The 20,708-nt window shown below is 30.0% G+C and overlaps 2 protein-coding genes and 1 long non-coding RNA gene across 3 annotated transcripts; 1 reads left to right on the top strand and 2 right to left on the bottom strand.

Moving 5' to 3' along the window:
- Positions 1 to 1,613: 1,613 nt before the first annotated feature.
- On the bottom strand, positions 1,614 to 2,451 carry LOC123228617. Its single transcript, XR_006504739.1, has 3 exons — positions 2,393 to 2,451; positions 1,920 to 2,250; positions 1,614 to 1,835 (listed from the first exon to the last, which is right to left on the bottom strand). It is a non-coding gene; the product is annotated as an uncharacterized LOC123228617 (long non-coding RNA).
- Positions 2,452 to 4,651: 2,200 nt separating this feature from the next.
- LOC123228762 (nicotinamidase 2-like) lies at positions 4,652 to 14,764 on the bottom strand. Its single transcript, XM_044654216.1, has 2 exons — positions 14,587 to 14,764; positions 4,652 to 5,499 (listed from the first exon to the last, which is right to left on the bottom strand). The coding sequence occupies exons 1-2, from the start codon at positions 14,762 to 14,764 to the stop codon at positions 4,802 to 4,804; spliced, it is 876 nt and encodes a 291-aa protein (XP_044510151.1). The 3' UTR covers positions 4,652 to 4,801.
- Positions 14,765 to 16,363: 1,599 nt separating this feature from the next.
- On the top strand, positions 16,364 to 20,078 carry LOC123230162 (putative methylesterase 14, chloroplastic). The gene is made up of 5 exons (XM_044656298.1): positions 16,364 to 17,048; positions 18,197 to 18,436; positions 18,514 to 18,657; positions 18,960 to 19,094; positions 19,700 to 20,078. Exons 1-5 carry the CDS (start codon positions 16,797 to 16,799, stop codon positions 19,970 to 19,972), a joined length of 1,044 nt encoding a protein of 347 aa, XP_044512233.1. The 5' UTR covers positions 16,364 to 16,796; the 3' UTR covers positions 19,973 to 20,078.
- The last annotated feature ends 630 nt before the right edge of the window (positions 20,079 to 20,708 follow it).

Here is a 20,708-nt window from a genome sequence, read left to right as displayed (position 1 = left end):
CGACTTCAAGTGTCTCTTAAACCTCTCATATCCACCTCATTGCTTGAATTTATAAATTTACTTACAATAATTGCAAGCAACTTCAAAATTACCATATTCTTTTTGTATTTTCTTGAAATAAATCTTGAAAATATTACATGTAAAAATTTGTTAAGATTGTTGTTCCATGTCCACTTGTTATCGATGTTATTATTGTTGTTCTACCTTTACATATTGATTTCCACTTTCTTGTGTTGAAAAATCTTCTACAAATTGATCTTCATTCACATGTGATATATATGAATATTGATCAAATCTCTTATTACTTGAAGAATTTCTACTACTTGCCATTTTAAATAATAAATAAAATTAATTATATAAATAAATTATATGATTAATTATGAAAGATAATGAAATAATAAAAATAAATAAAATTAATTATAAGAATAAATTTTATAATTAATTATGAATTGTATAATCGAAATTAAAATTAAAATTAATAAAAAATAAAGAAAGAATTTAATTGAATTTGAGAGAATTTGATTGAAAGATTGAAAGAGTATTAAGAATTAAAAAAATGAGAAATGAAAACAAATAAGAGAGTTTGAAAGATTGAGTGGGAGAGTTGAGAGATTGAATGAATATATATAGAGAAAATTAAAAAAAAAAAATTAAAGGGGGGTGGAAACGGATTTTTGAAATTTTGCAAGGATGGTCCCCTACAACCAATGGTCCCCTGTAAATGCGGGGACCGTTGGTGCCCTTTTTAATATTTAAAAAATAAAAAAATTCAAAAAAAATTTAAAAGTTTTTTAATATTTAAAAAATTCAAAAAAAATAAAAACAGGTCAGTTTCGATTCTAGCTTTATCCGGGGCAGTTTTGTTCCGATTCATTGACCAAACCGACCTGTGGCCAAGTCTGTCAACACTTATTTTAAGATATATTTTAATCCTCTAATCACGGTTTTACTGATCCAAAGGCTTTTAGCAAACATATAATGCAAATATATGACTAATGGATGAATAGTTACATTTTTATTAATAATAAAATAAGAATATCTTAAGATGGTTATTACATAAAAAGTAATACTATGTGCATTAATAACGTGGAGAATTTTGTGTGTAAACAATTATATGTCATTATATGATTTGATAATTTTAAATTATTAATAAAATAATATCTAATTATATAATAATATATTATTATTTATCTATATATATATTATTTATATATATAATTTTATTGTTACATAAATATCATAATAGATTAGCTCTTGGCTGCCCGTTCTAACATTGCATACCCTTCCTGTTTTCGTATTTGTCAATTATCAAAGATTTCTTGTAATTATCACCGGCTTCTCTGGAGGCTGATTAATTATTGCAAGCCATCTTTAACAGTAGTCAATTTTCAACGTGAAACTTTAATATGCAGATCAATAGTAATAGTGTAGTCACTGAAAAACTACAGCCAATGAGCAGATGTTATGTTCCAATTGGTATTTCATTCGAATTAAATTCAAATAGAAATTCAATTTCACGGCTCAGTTTGATTTCAATTTCTTTATCCATCTTTTGGGTTTTATAGAAATGCCTTTAATTTAATCTAATCTAACATTAAAATTGAGCTAAGCCATTGATGTATCAATTATGTGCGGCGATCGATAAATTAAGCAAATAAACAAAGCTCAGCTTCCCCACAAAAGCAAATTGAATAAGATGATGCCAATCATCCAAAAGAAATTCTACTATTGAAGCTTTGTCTAAAGAGATAGATAGAGGATATCCACGTCCTTCTTCTTCAAAAACAACTAGAAGATTGCCTGTAGGCTTCAGGAAGGATCTTGGTACATGATACCTAATAACAACGGCATTGTGAACGCACAAAAGAATAATAGATTAACGAAGAGAAGTAAATTAATCATTCAAAAATAAAACTTACCAGGTTTGTGAAGGAATGCCTTTAGGGGTGTGAAAAGGGACCCAATATCGACCAATACTTTGACCATTAACCCCAGCTTCACCTTTCCCCATCGATCCAAAGTTGAGTGCAATAGGCTCATCTCCCCCAGGTGCAGCATAATAAGTCCATCATGTTCACAACCCACAATCATTTCCATAAATAATCAACTTGAAACCTCAAAAACATAAATGTTTTTTTCACTTACCTTATGCCATGTAAGCGGTTGTCCAGAAGACGAAAACTTATTCCATTGAACTTTAGTTGATCATTGATCGGTATAAATTTGCAATTTCTCCCCTATTAATCCGACCTGCAAAGCAAAAAAATAAAAATTAAACAAGGTAATACAACCAACTACATAGAAGAATGATATTAAAAGAATTTGATAAATATAAATTTTGCTGGGGATTCTCTCACTCCGTTTAGAAGTAAATGGAGAATAGAGGCAATACCTGATATCCTCAGGAAGAATTAGTTTAGTTGAGAGTTTTTTGTTCAACCTTAAGAATTAGTCCAAGACCCCTTTTCTCCATATACGCTCCTGAATCCTTGATCACAAGAACACAATGTAATTTATTAATTGCCTTAGCATTTAAAGATTTAGATATTGAATGGTATATACCGGTAATCCAACCATCACACTTAGAAATGAAATATCGTTCATCCCATTGTTCAAAGAAACTGTATTCTGCACAGTAAATCTCGGGTTCTTACGTGACCCATGTGCAGATCCTAAATAATATCAAATTCAAAATTATATTAACAATATTACTTTGTTAATTAAAACCACCTTTAACCCAGTATATCAAAATTATGCTTACCTACTAATAATCCATTGACAAATGCACGGAGAACATGCCCAAGAGAGTATACCTCTAGTTCAGCTTTTGTATTGGAGGATCCATGTTGATACCTATGACATAATTGTTGATTATTGTGGAGATTAAACGTTGAAGTTAAATAGTTGGATTTTAATTATATTTTTGAACACTAGTTCATATATACCTGGAATTGTACCATAGGTAATCTGAAGAATCTCTGGGGGTATTAATTTATTCTAATAAAGTGTTTGATTTGAATGTGGTGTCGTCGTTGTTGGGAATATGCTCAATGAATTCTTCCCATCCATCCAATATCATGCCTCGGATCATTGATCTTGAGTTGCCTGGACTGTTTACCTGTTCAACATTTAAAAATGACAATAATTATTATTGAGCAAGAAATGGGTGATTTGGCAAATGAAATGGCAATGCCAAATAGGATTATATATCATTTGGGATATTTTGTATTACTCTTTCAAAAATTAAAGGCAAAGGACTATTTCTCATCCAAGTTTTAGCTCAATCTCAAAAATACACTTACGGTAGATGAAAAACTCAAACACCCACCCATTTCTAAACTGCCGTTAAATTTACTATTAAATATAAGAGTAAAATAATCATTTAATAATAAATATATAAAATATAATTTTATTTTATTTTCTCCCTCAAGTGTTAAAAATTAACATTTCACCCTCATACATGAACTTTGCAAAGTGACTTTTTCCTCTCAAATCCTTAAGTTTTTTTTTTACTCCTCCCTCCGGTCATCGGTGATCAATGTAGTGCGTTGATGGACAACAAGCGTTATTCAGATCTGGACCACGCTAGTCATCCTTCATTAGACAACAGAGCACCATCCAGTAAGGACGATGAAACATTGTCTAGAATGGATAAAGCTCCATCATCCAGAACTCCAGTGAAGGACGACAAAGTGTCTCCAGATTTGCAAGACGCTTGTCATCCTTGGATGTCAGTGGTCATCCTCTGAATGACTCTGTCTTGTTAGTCTGTCATTCGTCGAAGAAAATGGTCAGATTTTAGGTTTGGTATCCTAGGGCAGAAAAGTAAATTTTTTAAAACTTAATCCAGAGGGAAATGTTAGTTTTCCAAACTAAGGGAGAGAAAATGAGATATAATTTTTAATTATTTTAATATTATTAGTAAAATGATGATTTTACCCATTAACTTTAATTGAAATTTTTGGATATGTCCTAATAGAGTAAAATTTGGGTGGGTATTTGGATTTTTTATCTCCCATAGGTATATATTTGTCATTTCACCAAAACTTGGGTGGGAAATAGTCCTTTGGCATGGTACTGTAACAACAAATCTACTTTACTTATTAGATAGAATTCGGTAATTAGCTTTGGAATTATGAACCTTTTACCATATAATAATTTACAAAGCTTCCATTTCCTGCAAATCCATAGTGCAACATGAAATGCAATGTCTTCAGCAGATCTCGGGTATGCTTCTTCACCATACACTTGATACCTTCAAGGCAATTTGAAACCCATTTTCATTCGGTAATTTTTAGAAGAACTGAAAATATAAAAGAAAAGACTTGATGCATACTGAGAAGTCCATATTGATGGCTTATTAGGTGAATTTGGCCCAACGAATGTTTCTCCACATCCAAAATCTTCCAGCTAGCTCAAGTTAATTTGAGTTAGCGTTATATCAATCTAAATTCAATCCAATTTAAATTATTTTTTATGTCAATAATCATAACCCTAATCTAATTTTTTTTTTTTTTTATATATCATATTTTGTCAAATTTTACCAGGCTAACTAACATTTTTCAAATACAATAAATCAATCTATAAAATGCTGTATTTTCGTCTGTTGCCTTTAATACTTATATTGCTAATTTTGAACTGGAACTTGAACTTGATTTGCATCAGCTCCTGACTTAGCTTACTATTAACAATATGGAATTAAACAAAACCCTACTCCAGTACATGGATAGACTTCATATAGACATATTGCTAAATGAAATGAAGGACACAGGCTGAAATTCATCAAACACAGTAACATTTCTTAATTCCCAAAAAGCCCCACTTGAAGCCTTTCACAGTCAACCAAGTAAGCAAACCCATATGCCAAGTTCTTCAAGGTAGCCTCATGTAGTTCAATATCTGACGTGGCTGTCGCATCCGTCGAAAAAAACACCCTAAACCCTCTCACAAACGCCTCACGCGCCGTCGTTTCACAACACAAAGTAGTCATAACTCCACTCACTATCACCTCCTTCACATCCATCTCCACCAACCGCTCCTGCAAGCGCGTGCTAGCAAACGCGCTGTAAGTATTCTTCTCGATCACTTCATCAGCGCTCGCCACCTCTTTAATCTGGGGCATGAGCTCGGCCTCCACGGTGCCGTCGTAAACAAGGTCGTTATTCCACCACTCGCCAAGCATGGCGTAGTCGGCGGGGGACTTGTGACAGTGGCGGGTGAAGAAGACGGGGATGGAGGCGCGTCGGCAGAGGCGGATGGTGGTGAGAAGGTTGTCGAGAATGGGTTTGGCCATGGCGGAGAAATAGTTTTGCATGTCGATCACTAATAAAACACAAGTCTTAGGATCTGGGTTTCTCTTTCGGATCTCATATTTCTTGTAGGATGAACAATTCAATGAAGTCGCCATTTCCAGAATTTTGTTGTCTGGGGATCTGCTATGGCCAAGAATAAGAGATAAAACATATAGGACAATTCTGGGTTCTAGATTTTTCTTTCTTGCTTAATGACCTTTACACCACTAACATTTTTGAGCCCATTAGTATTGAACTCTATTAGGCATGCCCATAGGTCATGTCAGGTCAGGTCCGTCTATAAGATTTACGGGTCCGATCAGGTCTTAAATCTGTACAATGATGAATCTTTGCATTGGATCAATCTACAAAATTTTTATAGTCCAAGACTTGACCGTTTATATATAGGATCGCGCTTTAATCGGATCGCTCATTTAATTGCTCCATTTAACCAAATTTTTTTATCAAATTTTTAAGTGGATAGTTTAAATATAAATTATTTTTTAATTATTAAAATTAAGAATAATAGTTTGAATATTTTATTTATAATATTTTATTTACAGCGGAGAAGTACTACGGTTATATAATAAAAAATAATATAAATTTATAATATAATAATAATTAATTAATTTATATATTGTATAATTATAAATATAAATAAAATATATATATCATAACATTTATTTATTCATTCTCAATATTCAAATTTTTGAATTTTTCAAAGATATCTTATGTTACTCTATTCAATAATTTGAAACAACTTTAACCAAATTTTTCATACACATTATTATTTCGACCATATTTGGATATAAATTGAATCGTCTATCATTCAACACGTATCCACCTACATTAAAAGCAGATTCCGATGTTATAGTCGACACCAGAGGTGTTAATAGACCTCGGCCATAGTAGCAAGTATAGGAAAAGTTTTTGTATTGTCTTTTCACCATGCTAGAACACCTAGTTTTTCAGTATTATATCTTTGAACAATTTCTAAATAATGATTATTATTGATATAATTATAAAATTGATTATAATTTGTACTTTGACTAACAGATTACGTACTTTTGTGTAAAAGAGTCATATATGCAATTTTTTTTACCTGAATTACTAAAATTTACCTCTAGTACAAAACTTTGTCCAATCCTTCCATATTTTTGTTCATAAATATTATACATTTTAAGTAAAAAATTTTTTGAATATATTCAACATAATTAACATTATTATTAATTGACAAAATTTTGTACTTCATTAATTTTTACCCAAAAATCTAAAATAATAGTTGGACAATAAAGTAAAGGAATTTTGCTTCAATATTTTTAAAATTTTTGTTTCATTTGTCTAGATATATTAAAAGAAGTATGATGAAAGTCATGAGACCCATATTCTTCAAAAATATCACTTATTTGTCTTATACTATATATTATTGAATAAGTAATTGGATAATAGACCCCTAAGCAATGGTCTGTGGCCATCTTCAATGGCTCTAACATGTTCATTAGAGTCATAATATCTTTGAATCTTAATCTATAAAAAATATGGATTTGTCAAATCTTTTGATTGGGTATTAAAGTATCGTGTTATAAGAACTTTATACCTTTCAAACGTTTTCAATGTGAGATATGTTGAATTTCATCTAGTTTTAATTCTTTTTCTTCTCAACTCCGTTAATTTACATAATTGATGATATGTTTGTACTCGTGATAGATATGATGAAATATATGCAATGACATGTCAAATTACTTGTATATGTTTTTTAACCCATGCTCTAACTTTCTTGTGTTATTAAATTAATAACATGACATACATACCTAACATAAAATAATTTTATATTAAATAGAGAAAATAAATGATTATACATATATCAACAATAATTTTTTCATTATTTTTGATATTATTTTTAAAACTTTGTAAATAAAATTTTTTAAATATATGGAAACTTGAGTGGGGATAAGTGGTCCGGCCTTTAAATTTTATTTAATCAAAATTATATCTAGTACAACGGCATATACATATATCTATTTGTAGGGTAATGATTTTACGTCCAATGATGGCAATTACCAAATAAAAAAAATTATATTTGAACGCAATTAAAAAAATAATGATTTTTATTGTATTTCATAAGAAATTAATTTGATAATTTAAGGGTAATGTCTGTCTGTCTGTCTGTCCCTATTATTATTAATTTGGTCAAATATCTCTATCAGTTGCTCATATATATGGACAAACTTATTAGTCCAACCAAGCCTAATTTTTCCAAATATTTGTTTGATTTTCATGCCCAGAGGCCCAGAGTAAGTAATTATACTGAAAAGACAAACCTACCATCGAGATTCGAGAGTTTGCAAACTAATTCATTTTTTTTAATAATATTATGAATATACATTTATATATATAATGTATTTTTATATAATTAATTAATTAATAATATATATTATATATAAAATTATTATTAATATATATATATATAAATATATATATATATATATATATATATATATATATATGTATTTTTTGCATCATCAAGAGCTTGTAGATCTTCTCCTCCATCTTCATTTTTTTTTTTTAATCTCTACGTCAAGCTCTAAGGTACAATCAAGCACGATATCAATACACATTGCTAAATAATATAAATCATAAAATATAAATAATTAAATATCAAATTATCATTTACAGAAACCATAATTATATTTAAAAAGAAATAATTAGTTATGTGTATAATATAAATTATTATATGATAATATAAGTTATTGTTACATTTATTTAAAAAAAACAATCAAACATTGAATTATTATATTTATAAATATTAAAACTTTATATTTTTCACGTAAATTGAAAAATAGAAAAATGTATATTAATATACAGTATTTTGAAATATATCAAACATAAAAAAAATTGATTAAAAATTTATATCATATTAATTATTTTCATTTGATCCTTTAACTTAATGATGAATAAACAAAACTAAATACTTTTTATATATAAATTGTTACTGTTAGTGTATTTTGTGTACTAGTGTATAACTCTGTAAGTGTAACTATTACTATAGAGTAATATTACACATATCTATTTTGAGTACATAAATAGATATACATTTAAATGTGTCATCATGTGATTGATTGTTACTTTATATTTAATTCAAAATCATTCAATTATATTATGACACACATCAACTATGTACTTATTTATATACTTAAAATGGGTATATATAATTTTATTGATTAGTGTAAGGGGTAAAGAAAACCCAATTCTTACTTATAGAATTAATGGTGACTTTTCATCAAAAGTCACATTTTTATAGAATAACACATATTTACATCATAAAAAGTCTTTTTTTTTTTTTCAGGCCAAAGGACTATTTCTCATCCAGAGTATCCTCTAATCTCAAGTTCTCACCCTTTAACTTTGCAAATCTCATTTACCCATACATGAGCGGTTAAAATTAACAGAATTATAACCCCTTAAAATTTTATCTCATTTTCCCGTCTAAGCCCTAAAAACTAAAAGTTTGCCCTCTAAGCCAAATTTTAAAAAATAACATTCCCCCCCCCCCCCCCCTTTAAGGCTTAGTTTTCAATCCCCAACGTCATTGCTAGTGATGAAAATTTCTTGATGTATCACCATGCTCCAGCGGTTTCTCTCCCTTTCTCTGGAATGTCGATAGATGCAAATTTGGTTTGGAAAGACAAAAAACTTCATCAGGAAACGAAACTCTTCATCTTCCCAAACAAAGACAAGATCTTTGTCTTCATTTTTCTAAACTAGATTTACGTCAACCAACATTCCAAAGGAGGGGAGAAAGACCGCCAGAGCATGATGATGCATCGAATTTGCCCCTGGGGATTGAAAACTAAACCCTAAGGGAGGAATGCTATTTTTTAAAACTTGACATAGAGGGCAAACTTTTAATTTTTAAGGTTTTTTTTTTTTATTGGGATGAGGGGAAGAAGATTAAATTTTAATTTATTTTTAATATTACAAATGAAATGAAAATTTTGCCCTTGAAACTAACAGACTTACCCCACCCCACCCCACCCCATCTGTTGGTGTTTGAGATTTTCATAGTTAAGACGTGAAAACTTGAGATTATAGTATATTTTAGAGGGGAATAAGTCTTTTGGCCTTTCTTTTCATCATAAAAAGTTACATTTTTACATTAGCCAATATAATTGAGGTATTCAAAATCTTATTAAATATAAAATCTTTTATCAAATAAATACTAATATACTTTGATAAAATAAACTTTTAATGTGTTATGTGACTCATAATTTTTACATTCTCCCAATTAGCTCATATGATATTATTTTCATAATTTAATAAGAAATGACATAATGTGCACAAAAATTATACAAAATGTTTCTTACATTGGCTAGAACATTATATTATTATTAAGTTGAAATATTAATGTAAGTCATGACAGTTGCATGTCATTTTTTCTCGATATAGTCCTTTCCATATATTACAATACAAACTTCCAACTTAACATAATCTTTAACAAAGATGATCATAATGGTCAAATTTTAATGTCCTTATTATATTCATATGAACATTATTCTATAATAATTATGGATACAAATAAAAAACAGAAATATCATAAATACATAAGTGAACTAGAGTGTCAAATACATAAATTTAATATAAACATAATACAATATCATTAATAAAATGCAATAATTCTCATCATTTCAATATGTTCATTAAATGTTTTGGGAGATCATCCTTATATTAAAGGATTTGTAATCATAAGATTAGTGCTAATGTATTCAATTGATATTCTTTGTTTTTGAATTTTTTTTTTAACGAGAAAGTCTTTTATTTCCATATACATAGTACTTTTAGAATACTTATCCTTTTTAGAGAAGAAGACTACAACAAAGTTAATTTTCAGCAGTCTAGTAATACTGTTGACAACCCCAAGTCCTAAAATTAAGTCTGCATCCATAATCTATGAATATTGAAGAAAAACAATATGCAATACCCTTTTCCAACAACATACCCCTACACGGAATATGAACTAGAGAGACGTGCAATGTTTGATTTCTTAACTAAAAACAACGAAACTTAAGAGCATGTAATCAATTTACTTATAATTAAAAGCGTGCAAAAAGGTGTCAACTGAATAAATACTTTAAATATAATAAAACCCTTCATTATTACAAAAAGGTGTCAACTAGTATCCATACTCACATCAACGTCTAGAAATTTCATCCTAACTGGTTTCTATGGCTTCCAACCAAACCAACACAAACCATACCATCTTTGACATACGATCATGTCTCTAAATACCTTATATTCCATAAAATCTAGTAAACAAAAATTTTGTACAGACAAATGGTATTCAATAGTCAACATAATCAAGATTCAATATGTATTATCATATAATTTTCTTTATGCATAATACATAATTGCATATAATTAACATTACAACATCTTGTCTATTAAACTCTTCATATCAAATTTCAGTTACTAAAATCATGGTGAACAGATCACAAACTCTCTTGAACATAAAATTGATGAACAAAAGGAACTCCATACATACTTGGCTTATGAAGTTAAGTTATTCTTCACGTGGCAATTTGAATTTGATGACCTTACTTCGCTTCTGGTGTTCTCTGGTTACTTTTCAAGATTGTTAACTCTCTCTTTCTTTATTTGGTTTCTACAATTTACGTGAAAAATAAAATGCCATGCACGAGAGTATTTGTGTAGAGACAAGTAATTGTGTCTTTTAGATGATCCATCCTATCATCTAGATGATCTTCCATATGAGACAACCTATCTTTCACACTGTCTAGAAAAGATTGTCTCATTAAGCCAATGCAACATCAAAATAATGCATGAAAGACTCATGCGCATTGACGTGGGGATTGACCGAAGTAGGCTTGGTGGCAAAAGACAAAATAGAGGATATAGGCAATCTGCAACGGGGCGTACAATGAGGGTGTGGACTGCAGCAGAATGGGTGGTGAGAGGTTGAACTAATGTGTAACACCTCATTCTAGAAGAATTATCCTTTGAACGAAAATGTCACCAACTTAACTATTTTGAGCATGCATTTAATTCAAAACATGTAATAAACTTCATAAAAATCTTTGAATAAAACTCATTCATCAATTTGCAAAAAATTACTAAAATGCCCTTGTCAAAACAAATCGAAAGCATACAAAAGATGTCCAATAATCATAATAAAAACTAAAATCCATATGTATGTATAATTAGAACTCTCAAATCGAATTGTGTACCACTTGATCACTAAGGAACCACTTCCCAAATTTCTATCTGGTGTAACCATATTGAACTTGATTGAAACATCTAAATCTAAAAGCGGTAATTAAAATTGTATAGTAAACTGGTTGATTTGAATCAAATACAAGGATTTTGTACCTCGGCTATGTAAGTTATCTCTTTGTTCCACAATACCAAACTGTATCTCAATTGGACTCTATTATGAGCAAATACCCTACTATGGGTCTAGTGTCCTACTGCGGGTGATGTAAAGAATGTGTACTCACAATGCCCCCTCATAATGATCTTATGATGTCTAGTATGCATGCATGCATGCATGTATTTCAAGCCTTTACTTATCTTAGCTCGTTCTCACTTCCACCTAAAAATATATCTCATGTTGTACTATAACATAACTTCTAGGCACATAGGGTATTACTACGTACCCAGAATGTTTGTATTGTCACTTAAGATGACCCTAAAATCTCTAGTCTAATTCTCTTTCTCTTTCTCTTTCCTTAATTTTGTCTTAAATACACGGGGTTGTGTTTCACTTTACTCATGCACAACCATTCTCTCATCGTGGCCTCTCCTCATATGCTAATTTTTTTGTATAGATAGGTGAGTGCTTTTACTAACATGGGTGTATGCCCCTTTAAACATTTATTCTACTATCATTTTCTATTCATTTCTCAACTGCATTACTTCTTAGGGGTATTCTAGTTATTTCACCCCACATAACATTTAATAGTCATCGATTCACCAGAAAAACTTAGTCAAAGTTTTCGGTGTCACATACACAAGCATGTGTCTTAACCCAAAATCAAACCTTGATCGCTCTCTAAGCTAGTTTTCACACATCCTACTCATACTTTCTTAGGTTTAGCATAAGACAACACTTTTATTGATACCATATCGTAACTATGATTACTAATATCATGCTTTAACTATCATTACATGAAAGCTCATCTAATTAACATATTGACAAACTTATAAGCAATAACATATATGGGGTTCATCCGACCTTCTCTTCAATGTAAACCACTCAACAAAAGTCATCATACCCTTACTTGTTCTTTGATATATATACAAACACAACATAATCTTATCTTAATTACAATTAACATATACCAAAATTCCTTTAAACTTGCATGCATAGTAGTGACTAACATTAATATATATATATATATATGTATATATATATGTATATATATATATATATATATATATGTATATATATATATATATATGTATGTATGTATGTATGTATATATATATATATATATGTATGTATGTATGTATGTATATATATATATATACATACATACATACATATATATATGTATATATATATATGTATGTATGTATGTATATGTATATATATATACATACATATATATATATATATATATATATATATATATATATATATATATGTATGTATGTATATATATATATATGTATGTATGTATGTATATATATATATATACATACATACATACATATATATATATATATATATATATATATATATATATATATATATATATATATATATATATATATATATATGTATATATATATGTATGTATGTATGTATGTATGTATGTATGTATGTATGTATGTATGTATATCCACATGACTTTCTCAACAACTTTCTTGATATAAAAATCACATCCAATCCATATCATTGTCATCCACACAATTTCGACAGAGGAAGAACTCCTCAGACCACATTAAAACGTATAACAACAACGGATAGAAAGATCCTACTTACCTCAAATCCATCACAAATCATAATACATGAGTAAGCTTTATTTTCTCAAGATCTTCTCTTTTCCACGTTGTCAAAATTTGGTCGCTAAACTGCCACAAGAAAGTTGGATGATCGACCTCACAACTCTCTCTTTTTTAACCAATTTCGTGTGTTTTAGGGTTGGGAAATAATATCCTCAAAATGCAGTGAACATGCCTTAAATAAACTAAAATTGCATATCATCACACATGGGTGTGTATCCCTTCATACACAGTTATATGTCACACAATTTAAATTTTACATGAAATCTCCTTATTCGGTTGATGTGACAATAACACATAGACATAGCCTCATTATACATTGTCGTGTATTATTGAAAACTCACACTTTGACTTTCAATTCACATTGACTCATGCATATATTGAATAAACTTACACAAAAAAACTATTTTACCCTCTAGAAGTACTTACAAATGTTACGTAATGCCTTAATAGGAGCGAAATCAACTCCCAAGAAAGCAAATTCAACAAGAGTTGATCATGCTTCTCCTAATGAGGAGGATGTGGACGAAGAAGACAATGTGACCAACATTCCCATGTAGCGAACAATGACATCATACCATTATGTGGCCTCCTCGTCTAGAGATGCAACGAGCGACAAATTGACATCATCCTGCTCATTAAATTATATCAATTACCTTTTTTTTCATGGTCATTAATAAATAATTAATCAATCAATTAAGTAATTAAAAATTACTTTTTGCATCTCTAGTGAATATAGTTTTTATATGACTCCATCCCAAGATGTCTTTCGTCTGTTACCTCAATATACGTGGAAACACCTCAAATATATCAAATCAACCCAATCCTCCAATATATCAAGCGTCTCCTTTATCCAAAAATGCAATATCAATATCAATGTTTAAATTCCATCAATTACCACTGTAGTAAATTTTTTTTACCAATAACAAAAATTATTTATAATGATACATTTACTTAGAAAGCTAGCCAATACCCTATGATACTTGTACTTTTTAATATTCCTCTTCTCATTGGTGTTGGATTCTGAGCATAACCTCTCAATGGAGTGGCACATGGATTGGTATGTCATCTCTCATGCTTGTACACCATATGGGTAAGAATTAAATCCGTCTAAGTGATCAATGAACCGGAGAACCTCTTGGGATATTATTTTTTGATGGTCATTCCCCAGTAACACCATAAGAAAACAATACAATAAGACCAACTTAACGGTATCAGTGGCTTTATCCCCTATGGCCTCACTGTAAATATCGAATCTATGTCATCGATTTACAACCCATAAAGTAGGTGTCCCGAATCTTATAGCCAACACCCCATGAAAGATACATCTCAATATCAATGAACTGACTGAGGTGAAGGCCGATAATAAGAGTGAACTCGAATGGGCTAAACCTTATGTCAACCCCATTAACCTTAAGCCATAATTGATCTCTCGCGTCACCCTTTAACATCTCTCTTAACAAGAAGAAATGTACCAACACTCCACTTAATCTTGTGTCTCAAACATACAGAAAATGCTCAAAACACGTCCTTTAAAATAAACTTATCTGTTCTTTTTCAATGCAACCTTGATCGTGGGCATAGGATCTCATTGGATGTGTGATGTCACATATGTCCTAAAGTGTTGCTTGACCATAGTGAATCTCAATTCCCCCCTTAGCTCCTCACGTTTTTTTTAAAATCCTTTTTGTACAAAAAAAATTGTATTTATTGATAAATTCCTTTTTTAATCTAAACCTGAATATGTAGTTTGTATATGAATACTATATTAATTAATAGTAGATTTCTTTTGTCAACAAGACCCTTATTATGTATTTTGGTCTTGTTTTAATTATTTTTTTATTTTTTAAATATTACATCAAACCATACAACAACATATTATATATAACTTAAATACATTTGTTTTGTCTTGATTTTCAACAATTTAATAGTTTAAAGCATGTAAAGTATAAAATTATGTTATCTTTTAATATGATAACAAATAAACAACTCAATTTTTATAGTTAGACATTAAAAATAAAAAACAAACATATCAATCAAACTTGTATAATACTTTTATGAGTTTTATTTAAAACTTCTAGTTTTAGTGTCAATCCCTTAGTTAAACATGCAAAATCTTACAATACTTTTAGGATGCATTTGGTTAGGGGTATTAAAAATTACTTTGTTAATTTATCTTTTATTATTTCTATTACTTTGGTTAGTTTATAAGTGATAAAAGATTTCGATAATATTTTATTACCAATGGTAATATAATAGATAATCTAATTACCACCTTCAACTTAGGTATCAAAAGATTATCAAGGTAATCTTCATTTTATTATAATTATATTCTTATTTATTAATTTTTTTGGGGCAAGAATAATCTCCTTTTTAATTAATATAACAAACAACATAAAAATATATTTTAAAATAATTATACCCAAAAATATTTAAGTAAAATAATATACTAGTACTCTTTTATTAACTCTAATCAAACATAATAATTATTTATACCTATTTAGTTTATCAAATTTTATTAAATATAGTAATAATTTATACTCAGTAATCTTCAAGATAATTTATCTTTAAGGTAATATTCAAATTTTAGTAATAAAACATTATCCAAACCAAATGCCCCCTTAATTTTATGTCAAACTATACTTTATGTATTTATTATAAAAATAAATAAATCAGATGAATAATTTCTTAGGGTTTTATTGTAATTTCAATTGACTATAAAATATCAAGGGATAATAATTGAAAAAATATAGCAACTGACTAGAAATGAGAATCTTATAACAACTGTCCAATAAATAAAAGATATAAATAGCATGTGCTAAAAAATGGTATAAAATCACATTGACAGCTAAATTTTATGAGTTTTATTTTCATATTGAGTTCAATAAGTAATTATAATATTCATCTTCCTTCCTCTAATAGGAAAATGGGATGGGAATTTGTCTCTTGTCAAAAAAGAAAACAACAAAAATAGAAAGACAAAATGCTGCCATAAACCTAAAATGAAAATGCAAAATATCAAAAACTTTGAAAACAGACATGGTGTTTTCCAGAAACAAAATTGTCAAAATTCGGTTCCTGTATTTCCAAACTACAAAACACGGCATTTTGACTTTGAAAATGATCCTTAACAACCTTTAGTATCTTTCATTTTCAACCCATTCTCTCCACAAACATCGTCTGTTTAGTGTTTACAGCAATTTTCAACGGTTAAAAAATTTTGCAAGTCAATTTCTACTTACTTCCACAGCTACTTTGACGAATAAACATTAAATAGCATTTCAATTCAGTTGGATTTTTAAATCCATTATTTTGTTTTTTATGTTTTTGGTTTTTGTTTTCAATTTTTTTCTTGAGCGAACATCCATCATGTTACTTACCTTTACAAGCATAAAGACCTGATTTTCTCAGAAAGAAATTTGATTTTTCTTGGATTTTGAGGGAAAAGATTGGTGGGTATTGAAGGAAATTTGATTTGGGGAGATGGGTAATTTCATTTGCAAAACCAAGAAGGATACTAAATTGAAGGAGCATGGATCAGGAAGCAAGAGAGTGGGGAGGTCTCAGAGGAAGCTTTTAGCAGAAGAAGAGTTGTTGCATAGGCAAGCTTTGTCTATGGCGCTTCAGCAACATCAATTGTCTCAGCGGTTTGAGGGATCCATGTCAAGAAGAATTGGAGGCTCGACAAGCTCTAGAAGACGCAATCTTGGCGACCCTTTGTTGAATTCAAAGCAGGTTACAATCAGTTTATGTTTTATATGTTGAATCATTTTATCATTTTTTTGTTTGTTCCTTTTTTTTTAATTTATTCAATCATTATTGGATCTGTGATGATAGTGGGTTTTGATGATTAAGGTGTAATATAGTAATGTTTCTCTTTTTCCTTTTTCGTTTACTTATAGTTAATAACTTGAAAAGTGAATCTTAAAAAGTATGGAAAGCCTGCTAGTTCATTGTGCTTTTAATGGTTTTCTTCTTTTTTATTTTCGAGGATTTTATTATGCCCAGAAAGTTCTTTAGTATTGAGTGTGGTTTTAAGGTGAAAAGATACCAAGATCAAGTTTTATCAGCTTTATTGTGGTCAACTCTACTTTAAGATGTTGAGAGAAATGATTTCTTGACTTTTGAGTGTTTTATTTTTTTCAATTATTGGCCTAATGCTGAATAGTTTAGGACAATCGATTACAAAAATTGTTGGAGGTTAAAATCATTATCACCAAACCACAAGTTGTGAAAACTATGATGAGAAGCTGTAAAGGGTACTGTGAATAGTGATTATGATGTTTGCATGTGCTAAAGTTGTCAGGAGCCATGTTCCTCTTCTCAACTTGCCGGAACAGTTCTGGCATGATATGTACTTTGATTAAATCATGGCCTTTTACTAGGAAGGAAAGTAATTTGCATTGTTGACAGTACCTTTCTGCAAGTATGTAAACATTTAAATGAAATTCGGTCAGTTGCTTGCTCCTTGGATGAATTGTTGTTAGAAACTAAGAAAATAACAATCTTAGTTTCCTCATGTTCACCCAGAGTTAAAAAACGTGAATATGCATTTTAAATCCCCAAATTTTTTTTTTACCTTTTGGCTTTTGATGAAGTTTGGCTATTTACTTGCTTCTGGCAAGAATTTTGGTTTGAAAACAGACAACAACAATCTTATTTTCCCCATGTTTACTTGAGGCAAAAAATTTGAATATGCATTACAGACCTCGGGAACTCTTTTTTCCCTTTTTTCCTCTCTTTCTCTGCTATCCTTGCTAAAAAATTGAAATTAGAAATTTGTTATGTGATAATTTTGACCAATCTCTAGTAAGTTATGGTCTCTTATTTTAGTAATTGCAGTCTCCCTAATAGAAATAAAGTTCACTAACTGTCCTTTACAGGCACCAAACATTCTGGAGAATATCCAGTTTAAAAAAATTATACTAATACATGGAGAAGGGTTTGGAGCTTGGTGTTGGTACAAAACTATTGCCCAATTGGAGGAAGTAGGATTGCAACCGACGGCTTTAGATCTTACGGGTTCTGGTATTGATATGACGGATACCAACAATGTCACTACACTGGCAGAGTACTCAAAACCACTGATTGATTATCTCGAAAACCTGCCAGAGGGTGAAAAGGTTAGAAAGATGGGTTGAATATTACCGTGATCCTTTTTTGTTTAAAAGCTCAGAGCAATGTATTTTGTGTTTTAAAGGTTATGTTGGTAGGTCACAGCAGTGGAGGAGCATGCATTTCATATGCATTGGAGCATTTCCCTCAAAAAATTTCAAAGTCGATTTATCTCTGTGCTACGATGGTGTCAAATGGCCAGAGACCTTTTGACGTGTTTGCTGAAGAGGTATTATCTGAATCCTTTTCAATGCTTCCCAAGTACTTTCAAATTGTACCGGACCTGTTAAATCAATTAAACCAGCCTGTTCATTAAGCATGTACTGGAAACTTTTGGATTGATGAAATGCTAATGATCTATGGCATCATCAATAACGCATGCATAACTCTTGTAAATGAAATTATTCGCCTATCCAATTTTACTTGCCTAGAATATGATGAGAAATCTCATTTGGATGTTGTTCTAAATAAGATTTTCACTGTTCTGAATTATTTAATTGTACGACCTCACTGATAAAATCTGTATTGCAGCTTGGGTCTGCAGAGCGTTTTATGCAAGAATCCCAGTTTTTGATATATGGAAACGGTAAAAACAAACCTCCTACAGGATTCATGTTTGAGAAACAGCTAATGAAAGGGCTATATTTCAATCAATCACCAACGAAGGTATTGTACAGTTCAAGCCTGTCAGTTTTTTTCTATCATTTCGTTCTTATAGAATGCACCACATTTTTATAACTCAGGAAATAATGTTTATGTTAAATATATTCTGCCTCTGCTTCTCATTATCATGATTTAGTGTATGCCTGAGGCTGTAAATTGAAGTTAAAAAAGCAATTGTTTGTGTTTCTCTCTCTCTGAGTACAACATCAAGATCTTCAAGTATGGTGCATTTTGTATAGTTTTTACCTTGTTGCACTCTTATGTTCTGCATGATGCAGCTCAAGATCTGAGCAGGCTGTCATACATGATTCCAAGTTTTATTTTATATTTTACATAATAATAGTTTAATATATGTTAAAGCTGCCATGGGGGCATGCACCTTTCCTTTTGCTCCAATTGTTATAGGCTATAATATTGATAATTTCTAATTGTGTTGAGTTCTTAAAATCTTAGTATTTTACATGGGTTTGTAGAGCTAAACTATAGCATTATGTGATTGATAGCTGGTAATTGTTTCTCCAAAACTAGAAGTGAAATGACAGCTCGCCCTTTTGTCATTATATATTCCTACAAATTGTACGAGTCAACATTGATTTACTTCATTTCAGGATGTTGCCCTGGCCATGGTTTCCATGAGACCTACACCACTGGGTCCTATTATGGAGAAGCTGTCATTGTCCCCTGAAAAGTACGGAACTGGCCGGCGGTTCTATGTACAAACATTGGATGATCGTGCCCTTTCACCAGATGTCCAAGAAAAACTCGTGAGAGAAAACCCACCAGAAGGAGTCTTCAAGATCAAAGGGAGTGACCACTGCCCTTTCTTCTCGAAGCCACAGTCCCTGCATAAAATATTAGTTGAAATTGTCCAAATTCCATAGCTTAAATTTCTGAAACTGAGACAAATATTTGTAAATTGTTCGCTTTACAGAAGACAGAATTTGTTAATTATATCGTTGGCTTTCGACAAGTTAGGCTATTATTGTACGGAGAACACACAGCCATATGTATGTTTTTTTTTTTTTTTTTATATTATTATTTTCTGAATATGGATATGGGAAGTTCATGTATTATCCTTTATTTGTTAAGCAAATGTTAGATTAAATGAACTCTGCTAGATTGTATAACTGGAAAATTTGTATAATTATTTTTTAATTTTTTTATCAAATTAGTCTAATCTATTATTAATAGAACATACTAAATCACATACAAAAATGTTTAAAACACGTCAATAATTTTATTAATCAAATCATATTTTTATTGTTGAATAATAAAATAAAATTTAAAAAAAAAATCAAGAATAATATAAATAATTATAATTATATGTAATTTATAAAAATCAATATTTCTTTAATTTATTTTTATCAAATTCTATTGAAATAATGTTTTTCTGAACATTTATATTGTTTCAAGTTATTTTATATGACCTGATTTAGTTTTAAATTGTGCCAAATTGCCCGGCCCATTGCCAACTCCCGCTGATGTTAAGTTGGCATTGAGATGATATGATTGCCTCGCTCTCCGTTACAAGATGTTACAAGTTTCGTGTTCACATATAAGAAAGTTAATTAGGTTTTGTTTCGAAATATACAATTACTAACTTATAAAGAAGGATTT

This window comes from Mangifera indica, chromosome 11, assembly GCF_011075055.1.
Source record: "Mangifera indica cultivar Alphonso chromosome 11, CATAS_Mindica_2.1, whole genome shotgun sequence".
NCBI classification, from domain to species: Eukaryota; Viridiplantae; Streptophyta; class Magnoliopsida; order Sapindales; family Anacardiaceae; genus Mangifera; species Mangifera indica.
This window is presented reverse-complemented; position numbering and strand designations above follow the sequence as displayed.